This window comes from Nelumbo nucifera, chromosome 1 (assembly GCF_055504915.1).
Source record: "Nelumbo nucifera cultivar China Antique chromosome 1, China Antique-T2T, whole genome shotgun sequence".
NCBI lineage: Eukaryota > Viridiplantae > Streptophyta > Magnoliopsida > Proteales > Nelumbonaceae > Nelumbo > Nelumbo nucifera.
In genome coordinates this window covers 187,458,236-187,472,217 of record NC_142649.1, presented here as the reverse complement: position 1 = coordinate 187,472,217, position 13,982 = coordinate 187,458,236, and the positions used below count along the sequence as shown (strand labels likewise).

The 13,982-nt window shown below is 39.0% G+C and overlaps 1 protein-coding gene across 1 annotated transcript; it reads left to right on the top strand.

Moving 5' to 3' along the window:
* The first annotated feature begins 10,230 nt into the window (after positions 1-10,230).
* Positions 10,231-10,527, top strand: LOC104596143 (dolichyl-diphosphooligosaccharide--protein glycosyltransferase subunit 4A). The gene has a single exon (XM_010257181.2). The coding sequence runs from the start codon at positions 10,231-10,233 to the stop codon at positions 10,342-10,344; it is 114 nt and encodes a 37-aa protein (XP_010255483.1). The 3' UTR covers positions 10,345-10,527.
* Positions 10,528-13,982: the final 3,455 nt, after the last annotated feature.

The window sequence follows — 13,982 nt, the reverse complement described above, 5'->3', positions numbered from 1 at the left end:
AGTTTCTACTTCACGGCTTCTTGGACGGATTGGATCTGGTCCGCCATCTGTTCTGCGGAGGTACTGACACCGGGTACTCTGGGTAATTTTACTAGGTCTAGTGCATGATTTGGAACCTTCTTGTAGACAATGGAGAATGGAGACCTACCTGTAGAACTATGTACTGCATTATTATAGGCGAACTCAGCCTGTGCAATGGTGAAATCCCATTGTTTTGGTCTCTCCCGACATATACTGAGAATCAAGTTACCAAGGGTCCGGTTCACCACCTCGGTTTGTCCGTCTGTCTACGGATGGGCTGTGCTGCTGAAATTTAGTGAAGAATTAAATAACCTCCATAGGGTCATCCAAAAGTGGCTTAGGAACCTTGTGTCTCGATCTGATGTAATAGTCTTGGGTACCCCATGTAGACGGACAATCTCCCTGAAAAATAATTTTGCTGTTGCTGATGCATCTGTTGTTTTCTTGCATGGGAGGAAGTGAGCCATTTTAGAGAACCTGTCAACTACCACGAAGACGGAGTCCATGTTCCTTTGGGTCTTTGGCAGGCCTAGCACAAAATCCATGGACTGGTCTTCCCAAATAGCAATAGGAACGGGTAGGGGTATGTAGAGACCAGTATTTTGGGTTTGCCCCTTAGCTGTCTGGTAAATATAGCATCTACTCACAATGGTGGACACATTCCTCCTTAATTTCGGACAGTAATAACGCCCCTTAACTGCTTCAATTGTCTTGTCCCTTCCCAGATGTCCTACTAATCCACCCCCATGCAGGTCCCTAATGATTTTTTCACGGAGGGAGGTGCAAGGGATGCACAGCTGTTCCCCTTTCATAAGGAACCCATCATAAATGTGGAAATCATCTGCTGACTGCCGATTCACACATTTCTCCCACACCTGTTGGAAGTCCTCATCTTGGGCGTATAGGTCTTTTAGGCATTCAAAACCCACAATCTCAATACCGAGGGTCTTGATGAGGGCTACTCTTCTGCTAAGGGCATCGGCCACTTTATTCTGTTGTCCAGCCTTGTACACAATTTTGTATGGGAATTTGTCAAGGAAAGCAGACCATCTAGCATGCAAATCACTCATTAATTGTTTTTGCCCACTGAGATATTTTAGGGCCTGGTGGTCAGTGTAAAGAACAAATTCCTTTGCAATTAAATAGTGTTCCCATGTTTTCAAGGCTCTTACCACAGCATAGAACTCTTTGTCATAAGTAGACCACTTTCTCCTGGCTTCACATAATTCACTAAAGAAAGCAATGGGTCTCTTTTCTTGGGACAATACAACTCCTATGGCAACTCCACTGGCATCACATTCAACTTCAAACAGTTTATCAAAATTTGGTAAAGCAAGGACAGGAGCAGTTCTTAACTTTTTCTTTTATGAGAGCAAAACTTTGCTCTTGTTCTTCTCCCCATTGAAATTTCCCATTTTTCAAACATTCAGTGATGGGAGCTACAATACTACTAAAATGCTTAATAAATTGCCTGTAGAAAGTTGCTAACCCATGGAAGCGCCTCACATCTATGACATTTGATGGGGTCGGCCACTCCCTAATGGCTTTCACTTTTTCTTCATCTACTTTAATTCCTTCCTTGCTCACAATGAATCCCAAGAATAATAAATTATCACTCATAAAAGTGCATTTATTCAAATTAGCATATAATTTATTTTCCCTCAATGCTTTTAGGACCTCCCTAATATGTCCCATATGCTTAGTGATAGATTTGCTGTAAATTAAAATATCATCAAAATATACCACAACAAATTTACCAGTAAATGGACGCAGTACCTGGTTCATCAGCCTCATGAATGTGCTGGGTGCGTTGGTTAGTCCAAAGGGCATGACTAACCATTCGAACAGGCCATCTCTAATCATGAAGGCTGTCTTCCACTCATCTCCGGGGCGGATTCTGATCTGATGGTATCCACTCCTGAGATCGATTTTTGAGAAAACCACAGCCCCATTAAGCTGATCTAGCATGTCGTCCAGCCTAGGAATGGGGAATTTGTAGCCAATAGTAATTTTGTTGATAGCCCTACTGTCGACACACATTCTCCAACTGCCATCCTTCTTGGGTGTTAGCAAAGCTGGTACTGCACAAGGACTCATACTGACTTGAATGTGTCCCTTTTTCAATAATTCTTCTACCTTCTCCCGTAAAATTTCATTCTCCTTGGGACTCATCCTGTAATGTGGGAGGTTTGGTAGACTAGCACCTGGAACAAAGTCAATATGATGCTGTACATCTCTCATGGGAGGGAGTTCATTTGGTAATTCATTTGGAACTACATCATGGAATTCATCCAGTAGTCCCTACACTTCCACTGGAATTTTATTTTCCTCCAGAGTCTCATTCATATGTTCTCCCTTTACTACTAACAAATGTATCTCATGGGTATCCTTACATTCTTTCATAAATTCAACAAAATGATGCTGTACATCTCTCATGGGAGGGAGTTCATTTGGTAATTCATTTGGAACTATATCATGGAATTCATCCAATAGTCCCTACACTTCCACTGAAATTTTATTTTCCTCCAGAGTCTCATTCATATGTTCTCCCTTTACTACTAACAAATATACCTCATGGGTATCCTTACATTCTTTCATAAATTCAGCAAAATGATGGGTAATAGTAAGAAATTTTTTCTCATTTGCTTTTGGGACCTTAGGAATATTCTTTTCAGCCATGGGTAACAAGGTGTAGCGTATACCTTCCTTTTCAAGTTGGTAGGTATTCTTCCTACCCATGTGCCTTGCATCTATATCAAATTGCCAAGGCCTACCCAACAAAATATGGCAAGCATCCATGTTTACAATATCACAATATACTTCATCATTGTACTTACCAATAGAAAATGGTACCTTGCAGCGTTCCTCTACTCGTACGCCGCCTCCTTCCTTAATCCACCCAATTGTGTATGGGTTTGGATGTTTACAATATCACAATATACTTCATCATTGTACTTACCAATAGAAAATGGTACCTTGCAGCGTTCCTCTACTCGTACGCCGCCTCCTTCCTTAATCCACCCAATTGTGTATGGGTTTGGATGTTTTTCAAGAAGTAATTGTAACTTGTGTATGACATCCCTGCAAATAATATTTTCTTGACTGCCACTATTAATAATTAAATCAAATAATTTACCCTTGATAGTACATCTAGTACGGAACAATCTGTGCCTTTGAGAGGTATCTTGATTTTTCTGGGACAACATTAATTTTCTTACAACACAAGTATACTCTTGATGTTCGTATGGACCCTCTTCATCTTCCCCATCAGGTCCACAGTATACTTCCTCCTCCACATCTTCTTCCTCCTCCCTTTCTACCATATTAACTGCCTTCCTCCTAGGACAATCACTGGACCTATGTCCAACCTCATTACATTTAAAGCATTTAATAGGAGCAGGCTTTGCATAGGGATTACTGGGTTTAGGAGGTTTGGAAGGGTTACCTCGAGTATGTCCTCCTGTGGGAACCTTACCAGCGTTAGTTGTACTTGCCAGGTGGGAAGGCTGAACTGCTGGGACTTATTTGTTCCTGTCGACAGTTGCCGGCCTGTTGTCACTCCCGCTGTACCGGCGATAATTATCACTACGTGCCTTGTCTTGGAACATCAATTCTGCTTTCAAGGCTAGGTTCCTTGCTTCCTGCACACTAAGAACCATCTGTACACCAATTTTATCTCTAATGGACGGTCTCAAACCGCTCAGATAACGGATTGCCTGTTGGTTATCACTCTCAGATAATTGATTTCTTTCAGCTAATCTAAAAAATTCAGATGTATATTCATTAACACTACGAGAACCCTGCGCACACCATTGGTAAGATTCAAACATGTACTGTTCATAATATGGGGGTAAAAATCTACCTCTTATAAGCTGTTTCATGCGCCTCCAGGTTCGAACAAGACCCCTTCCTTCTTTGATCCAAGTCTCTCTCATGCGTTCCCACCAAACAGATGCGCCTCCCATTAATCGGAAAGCCACCAATTTGACCCTTCGTTCCTCTGGTATCTCCATGTACTCTAAGAAATGATCGACTTTTGTGATCCAGTCTAGAAGTCTCTCTATGCCAAGATCTCCACTAAAAGTACGAATGTCTACCTTGAGTTTAAATTCATCACTATTCCTATGGGGACTGAAATTACCTTGATTGTGCCAATTTTTGTCGTTTCTGTCGTTGTCGGGAAAAACTGGAGCACCACCGAATTCTAACTCATCATCACTATCGCCATCAAGAACTGGACGTCGGAACGCAGTATTGATGGGTGGTCTGTCGTGGTCGTCTCCTTCGGTTGGATGTGGATTCTCCCGGTTCCGTGGAACAACCTCCCGTAACAAGGTTCGCAGTTGTTCAGCCATCTCTGCCAACTGTTGTTCGATGTTACGTGTGGCCGTGCGCTACTCTTCAATTGCTCTCCAAACAGCTGGGAACTCCTAGTCTCCGTCACGGGGTGGGTTGCGACTGCTACCGTTTTGGTTGGCCATATGACTGGGCGAATTCCTTGCTTTGATACCACCTGACGCAGCGTGAAAGCGATAAACCGGGCTGGCTATGCAAGCACCGGGCGAACCAAGTTTCTAGCGAAGCAAGAAAGAGAGAAAATTCTAGAGGAGAGAGAAAAGGTGGCGAGAATTGAATAGAAAATCTGAAGTGTGTATTAACTGAAAACAATAGCAGTATCAAGAAAGAGAGAAAATCTCTAGAGGAGAGAGAAAAGGTGGCGAGAATTGAATAGAAAATCTGAAGTGTGTATTAACTGAAAACAATAGCAGTATTTATAATACATCTTGAAATCATAGAGTAACTAGGAAAGAACAACTATGATAAATATCAAAACATCTAATCTGTATAGGATTGGATTCTTTGCCATGATCTTCACCGTCCGATCTCCATGCATGAATCTTGGAAGTCTTGGATTATCTTGATCTCTTGAATTCTTGATTATCTTGAATTCTTGAGTTCTTGATTATCTTGAATTCTTGAATTCTTGATGGATCTTGAATCATTTCTTGACTTATCTCTTTCTTAGATCTTGACTTATCCTTATCCTAGGAGCTGCCGCCCCTAAGGTGATGTGGGCCTTGTGATGGGCCTCCATCACATTGGTTGGGGGCTTGGGGCTGACTGCTGAGCACTGATGATAATTTTTTGTAATATTTGAAGATTTTATTTTACGAATTTATAAATAAAGTTTTAGATTGTTCAGCTAAGAAATTATAAGAGATTGTGAAACAAAGAGCTAAAATCGTCATTTTTTTCACTTTTTGCATAAAATGAATCACAATATATGAATAATATGGTTTTTTCAAAAATGAGGTCAAGACTATCAATAATATTTATACATATCTTAAATAATGTAAACATAATACAAGCATCCCTACTGTCGGCTTAACTATCATAAAATATATTAACTAGAAAAAATCAATATAAAGATACAAAAGGATCTGAACCTACAAAAGTTAAAGAAATCACTAACATTAAACTGAATATGTTTCAGAAGCAAAAGAGAGTCTCACCTGTTAATGTCGGTACCTAGTTGTCTATCTGGTGGTGAGAAAGCCAAGATCGAGGTCTCCCTCTGGTCCGGTTGTGAGAAAATCTGGACCGAGGTTGTTCTCCGATTGTGAGAAAGTTGAGATCGAGGTTGTCCTTTAGTTGCTGTCCGGTTGTGAGAAAATCCAGACCGAGGTCGTTCTCTGGTTGTGAGAAAGTTGGGAGAGAGGTCAGCAATGTTTTTAAACGACCACTGCTATATATTAGTATTATTAACGCTGCCGGTTTATAGCCACTTCTTGAACTACCGCAACAAATAATATATATTTTTTTTGTAGTGAGAGGTACTGTTCAAAACTAACCATCGGAATTGTAAAAGTAGCAAAGGTCAAAGAGTTCCTGTAATTCCCACACGAGCACATGCGGCATGATGTGGTTGAGCACATGCAACTCTTCGGCACTGCTCGTGTAATTGTCAGCTATCGAGTTGCTTGAATTCGAAGACGCATCATTGATTTGGAATCTCGATGCGGAGATATTGCGTTTGAAAGTTGAATTCCTTCTTGTATAGCTTGTCTCTTCTAGAGTTTCATAATGTATTCAAAGTGGATTTGGAGAGTATACAAAGAAGAAGAAGAGGGACGAAGGTAAAATTGTGTTTTAAGAAAAATTATAGGTCTCGTGTGTATAATTTTAATGGAATATTAACGAATACTAATGGTAAGAGTAGAATCAAATAGTAGGGATAACGTTAGACAATAATCAAACAATAAAGATATATTTAATCCATTAATTAAATTATAAGAATAATTTAAGAAATTTACTCAATTTTTATTTGATTTTAATCGAAAAATACTCGCCCCTATTCGGATATGAAAAATGTGTCTTATTGGATCCACGAGCAAAGCAATATCGACCAAAAGATCAACCTTCACAGGAAGGGGTAGGTATGACATACTGTTCAGGTTAGAAAATAAACAACAACGAAGCACCTTCCCGGCATACGCAACAGCAACACCTTGCTGGATTAGGAATTGGCTCCCTGACGTATGAAGCACCTTGCAGGGGGTTCAGGTCTGCTAGACAACATTGGTGTCGAGGCGAGGGATTTGATGCTGTCGACAGCAAATTTACTGGCGTCACACCCTTTAGTCATCGAGACCGGATCTGCTCTTCCACAAAGGGCGCTTCACTCATGCCTTGCACGCACATCGTATCATGCATTGGAAATATCTTTCGTATTTATGAATTATGATTAATGGAAGAAGTTCTCAATGCACGGTGGATGTGCATGTGAGACACCCCGTGTGAGGAGCAGATCCCATTCCTTAGTCATCGTGAGAAGCAATCTCCTTATGCAAGTCCCTTTCTGTAGCTATCCCTCTCTCTATGGCATCCTTATGAAAGTCCCTCTCACACAGTGGTTAGGGTTTGGGACAAGACCGGCTTCAGTCAGAGCAAGGCTCATTCAAACAATGTTAGAACAGCTTTTACAACTTTTGATCGAAATATTTCCTACTTCTATACTTTATTTCATGGAGAGATATTCCCAATGCAAGGCAATGATAGCTGTTCGAATGGATTTGATCCGACTAAATCCGGCCAGAGTGTTTTTATCAAATTTCAATGATAGGCAAAGCACGCAGATCACTCTCCCTCAATCATCACATCACCGTCCATGTTAGCACCACGTCATATGCGCATTTCGTGAAACATGAAACCGTTGGGGGAAGCAAAAAATCTACCATTTTCATTTATTGGTGTTTTCTCGATAAACAATCACACCGAACATGCATTTAAATTTTAATAAACTTTTATCGCGCCAAACGTGGCGCCTAACGGCGTTTTATTGAAAAAACGCCCACGGTTCCAAATACGCTTATACGGTCCGAATCCGATTAGTTGGCAGTTGCTGTGCCCACGATAAGTATTTCTTAAGTCGTCATGTCACGTGTATAACTATAATTTCTCGAGTGTCCGCGGGGAGAAACCTACGCGATTTTCGAGTTTCAACGCGAGATCGGTTCCGAGACCCACTACTGTCACCGTAAGTTTACTTCGATCTACATCTAATTATCTTCTTGTCCTCGATTTCTCTTTCTTTTTGTTTAATTTCGTTTATAAAGTTATACACATTTGATGCGATTTAATTTCTAATTCTTGTCTGTTCAATCTGATCTTCTTACAAAGAAAATCTAATTTTTTTTTTGTTCACTTTTGATTGCTCGTATTGCAATATTCAGAATTCGAGAATCCAATTTTCTGTTTTAGAGTTTTGGGCTGCACATATAAGTGCTAAATTTGGGGGATCTAGATCTATGATGCTTTTGTGTTTTTTCTTTTCTTTTCTTTGGCTGCATTTTAAGGTACTAGGGTTTTATATTTACAGAGAGAATTATAGTACTTTTCCTGAGGATTTCCTATGCCAATGGCTCTAAGATTTAGACTACTGATGATAAAAAGGAAAATTTTTACTATTAATTAGTTTAGATGTTCTTTTTTTTTTTTGGTAAAAAATTTAGATGTTCAAAGATAGGGAAAAGATACTTTTCCATCTGCTGGCGGAGGAAAACTGCTTATGGGTCCGAATCGTTTTTCAAGTTCTTCGTATTCTTATCTGGTGTGTCGGTAGAATGAGGAAAGAAAAAACGCAGAACGGTGGTTTGTGATTTTCTTTAAGGGCTTTTAGCCGATAAGGGCAACTTTTTGCCCTTAATATCAATAAAAATAATAATTTTTATATAATAATTAAAATATTTGAGAAAAATATCAACTAAGGGCACTATACAGTACTCTTGTTCGTCTTCCTCCGCTAATAAAGAAAGAGTTACCTGTGCCAAAGAAGAGTTTTAATGTTTTAAGAGATGAATCGATATAGCCGCACGATTCCTCACCATGAAAAAGGAAAGGAAAAAATCTGAAATAAAACCGGTAAAAATCATGGAATGGACATCGACCTCCTCTCCGAACTGCTGTTCCAACGCCGGAAAATTAGGAATTTCTGGTGATAAACCGCCTAACATGAACTTCCCTGAAACCACTCCTGTTTTCTTCTCTTCTCTCCTCTCTCAAAGTAGTCAATTGGATGAAAAACAAAAACCGCACTCCTCATAGTTCGTCGATTTAGCTCCTGGCTTCACTTCGCCCAGTCTCTCTTTCTCTCTCATGGAAACCTCCAAACCCCCACCGCCATTGCGACCTTCAAGTAACGAAACCACTTTCATCTCATGATTCTCATCGTCTGTGTTTTCGAATCCAGATCCTGAGATTTTCAATAATTATATGAAAACTATTATTTTTATTGATATTAAGGGCAAAAAGTTGCCCTTATCGGCTAGAAGCCCTTTCTTTAATCGTCTCAGAGACCCATTTGATTTAGTCTTTACATGCATATAACTCATGGATCCTCATATACGGACAAAGATATACCTTCTTGAATTCAACTCAAATAAGCCTTTGGAGCTGTTTGATAACTACCGAATTGCTTATTAATTTGGCTTCTGCTAGATAAAATAATCACATAATGAAACATTTAGGGTTAAATAGTCAGTTTAGCATGCCATTCATTGATTAAGAAATGGCCTCTTACTCTAACTACTGGATTGACAAACCCCGCTACGTAGTTCCTCTCTGTTTAGACCTTATCTTTATTGGTCAAGTTGAATCTCACTATATCTGCCCAGAAAACAACGCTCATGCATGCTAATGGGCAGAAATTTTTTTCACTCTGAAAAGTTTCAATATTTCTATCCCTTTGAAGCAAAAGGGTTGTCCGTCACCCCCAACTATTCACATTGAAAGACATGCTGCCTATAGGAGGGAAAATAAAATAAAAAAAAGAGTGTCTTTTGGTTTTGATGTTCTGTATGGTGACCATGCATTTGACCTTTATGATCTTAATCCTACTCCTACCAAGTTCAGTTTTGTCCTTGATAGATGGATGCTTTTCTTAGGGTGACATATGGTTTACATATTGACTTGGATAATTCCTTATAGCTATATTTTTGAAATAACTCGTGTTTTGATAACTGCTATAGAGGAGATTTACCTGCGTTGGATTTAATAGGTTTTCTTATTATATAGTTCATAGCATTTTCAGTTAAGATCACATCTGTAGTTTTTTAGATCATTAATTAATCAGCAGTTGGTTCATATTTGCACATTGATGTTCCTATTCATGAAAGAGTGCAATCACTGAATCAGAAGCCACGGCAGAGGAGTGTTATTGTCTGGTTATTTTTTGCATTTGTTGGAATACAGAATGTGTATCTGGTAGTACTTATTATAGATATGAAGAGCATAAGTGTCCTAGACTAGCTAAGTGAAGCTCCTTATCTCCTTCCCCTTCCAAAACAAAATGGAAAAAAACTGAGAGCTTTGCTGTTTTCTGTATTCTTTCGTGAAGTGGGAACTTAAGTGACTAGAGTGCAGAATGACAGCACAACAATTGGAGCACTTACCTTGAATATTGAGAATATTCCCACTTCATACTATATACACACTTTTCAACTTCCAGATCATATTGATGTTCATGATGATAATAGTAGTATTATGGTTCTCGTACAATTTATAAACCTGTACTTGTGAAGAAAAAACGGAATTCATGTTTCTGCAGAAACAAATTTTCAATATCATTTCTGTTATCTAACTTGGATTATGGTAGTTCTGAATTACTACTAATAGCATGTGGTGTTGTTTGTTTCTTCTGCTCTTTTGCAGATGATTGACGACCGAGATTTGGGATTCATTGCCAATTTTCTTGGCATTTTTATAATTGCTCTTTTAATTGCTTATCATTATGTGATGGCTGATCCAAAATATGAAGGCAACTGAAAATTTGTCTGTTAACCTTGAACAAATACATGTCATCAATTTTGTTAAGAGAACTATTTTACAAGTGGAAATAGGTTTGATGTAGTTAACAGATTTTCACCCTTTCCCAGTGCATTAATGTTATGATTGCTCTGCTATTGTAAAGGGATGTTAATATGAGTTGGCGTAATCTTTGTTTCTCAACTTGTGGGTAGAGGCATATGTTTCTAACTAGAGATCATATCAGCACCCTGTGGGGCACGCCCCACATGCACATCTCAGTGTTCATTGGGAACATCTCCCATGACAAGATGTTCCCAATACACGGTTGGAATGCGCTTTGGGGCGCTGATGTGAACTCTTCTAACTAGTATTATTGAATGGTTGGAATGGTCTGAGCAAGATGTTGGTCCGATGAGTGCTCTGTTTGCGTTGAGATTGATCAAGGTACTCTTTTGTGTTAAACTAACATGACATACCTTTGGCTTGGATGGTTATACTTGTATTGCCAAGTTGGTAGTTTTATGGGTATTTTGTTTTGTTGAGATGTATAAAAGCCATCACTACCTTGGAACAATTGAAAGGGGTCATGAAGTCATGCCATTGTTAAGATTTAAATGATGAGTTGGCCCTATGGCTGTGCCCTTAGCCGAAGTTTCTATAATGGTTGAAGGAGTAATTCAGCAGTTAGGATGCAATTATCATCTGTGAGTTCGGCTTCAGTCAGGGCAAAGCCCATTCGGGCAGATTTTACTGTCTTGCATTGAGAATATCTCTGTATTTGTGTACTTTATTTCATGGGGAGATATTCCTAATGCAAGGTTACAAAAGGCTGTTAGAATGGTGTGGGTACAGATTTTCGCTGATAGAAAGGATCACCATGTTAGAGGTCTTGAATATAATGATCCTTCTGTGCTGCATTCACCCAATCCATATTTTATTTGTTCCTAACTGAACTGTATGTAAAAGAGGCTTTGGTACTCTCCCTTTTCTCCTAGCCATATTTGCAAGGGTAAATGCTTGGATTTCTTGTATGCATGATTTTAAATGTCAATTTCCATAATTCAGTTTCACACAGCCTGACAATTGCACGTAGTTGTAGATTTGCTAAGTAGGTTCTTGCAGGGTGTAGTGCTCGATTGGTTACCAACCATCAACATAATGCCCCAAGTAATTGAAGAAGCAAAAGGACCATTTAAAACCAGGAAAAAGAAAAGCATATAGTAAGACATGATTTCTGTTGGTAAAAGTAGTGAGGCATGATTAAAATATGCAAGGTGGAGTGTTGTTAGGGAGTTAGATATTTCATCCTTGCATCCATCGTTAGAAGAGAAAATCAAGTTCATAACCGTCATCCTTTGCCCACAAGGGGTGGGACTATTTCTTGTTGCATCTGAATGCATTATTGGGTAACTGTTTTTTAAACGTCGGAGTTAAGGTTTGAATCCAGTCTGCTCCTAAAACCCCAAGTAGCAGGGACCAACGTTGGGTGATGGTTTATGATATTTGTATCCTGTGCTTGTGAACCTCCATCAATAGCCCTTGCAGCGGCAATTTCTTCCAAGGACAAGATAGATATGCTTCGAATATTTGCCTCAACAAGAACACTGCTGCTGGCCTGCCGCCACCATCTGTCAGAGAAATGGAGCAACAACCATTATAAATGGCCAAACATAAGAACTAAACAGTAAGGCTCTATCTGCTTCAATGTAAAATGGATAGAAAACTTTTCAGGCTGAAATGTTTTTACCTATATTTACACAAGGTTTTTAAAACTGAATCGGACAACGAACCGGTCAGGGGTCCTGTTCCTGGGCCGGATGAATCAAATGGATGGCTCATTCTGACAAAGAACGGCTAAAACCATTGGATGGTTCGAATGATTCAAACGGTTTGACCGTCTGAATTAGCAGTTTGCTGACCAAATCAATGGTTTTTGGTGAAATAACGATTCTGGTAAAATGGAACCGGTCACCTGACCGTTTTCCGGTTTTTCCAGTCTGACCGTCTGATTTTGAAAACCATGATCCACTGGACGAACATTCTCTCCCAACTGCGCGAGTTGTTTCACTTGCCAAGTCTGCCGGTTATTCAACTTTCAAACATGAATGGGAACTGTAGTTGTATAATTTTTGCCATTCTGAAGTTTTGTTATTAAAGGGAAAGGCCTACTTGTCGGAAATCTTCAATGTGGCCAACTTTCTAAATTGAGAGGTCTAAACGACAGGAATCTTCAATGTGGCTAGATGGTTGGTGGGTCTAAACGGCCTTAGCCACACTTCGGGTTATCCTTTGTTCAATGGGCCTTTTTTTTTAAAAAGAAAGAAATAAAAACAAAAGAACTTAAGGCTATGTTTGGTTTGAAGGAAAATGCAGGAAAAGGAAGAGAAAAGTAGGGAAACTCATACAAGGTTTGTAAAGGTTCCCCACCTTACCTTACTTTTTCCTTCAAACCAAACACAGCCTAAGGGAACCCTATTCTAAATTTGAAAGCATACTCTGAAAGAATGATTCTCTTTTGTGCCTTTTTCCTTGAAAGTTGAAACCACAGCCCATAGAACCCCCAGATTCGAGAGTTTTGCACTATAACTTGCATACCAAAATTGTGGTTTGAAATGAAAGCCTCAACGAGTATTTGGAACTGCAGTGTTAGTGTTTCCATTTAGCCTCCACATAAACACCTTGTAAATGTAAGGTTCAAAGTATCAATACAATATATCTGATACAGGGTGTATGTATTAGTTTTCAGGGTCATTGATACTCTAAATTTAAACAACTAAGTTATTTTGTCTTATTTAAATGTTAACAGGTGATGCGATATATTACCTGATAAACTGCTATAAAAAACAAATTAAAGAAAGCAAATGAAACTCTCTTAGATATGCTACTTTTGTGTATCAGTACTTTTAACCATGAGTACACATTTTAACTACAAAAATCAGATTTGGTTAGGCAAATTCAAATACAAACATTTCTATCATCATTTATGTCGGGTTATGCACAAGGGGGTGTGAGTAGGTGCCAATTGGACTGAATTTGGTCTAATTCGATCCAATCCAATATGAGTCTATTATAAATGGACCAGGTCCAATCCAATCCAATGATTGTTTTAGACCAATTTGAACCAGTCCAATTCAATGTCTGGACCGTCTAATCTGTTCAAATTCATTTTGATTTAGATTGGTTTCAACTCAAACCCAGTCCATTGACACATATATTCTTATCTTATATCAATGGACCAGATATTAGCTTAATCCAACCCAATCTAATATAAATTTGTTACGGATGAACCAGGTCCAATCCAATCTCATAAATATTTTAGACCGGATTAGTTCCAGTCCAATGTCTTATTGATCCGTCCAAATTGATTTTGGACTGGACGGGATCCAATCCAAAACCGGTCCATTGACACCCTTAGGTGTAAGAAGAAAACTTTTTTTTTCTTTAGTTATCTTATGTGATCTCTAGTGGCAGTGTGACACATACTTAAAAGTACAATTGACAATATGTACCAAAAACACCTCGCTTTACTAATATTCAATTCGATAAATCATGCACAATTAAGACTTAACTCACCATGGTACCAAGCATCACCGAATGGTGTAATCATTTACGAAATTATCATTAAGGCTGTGTTTGGTTTGAAGGAAAAGGAAGGA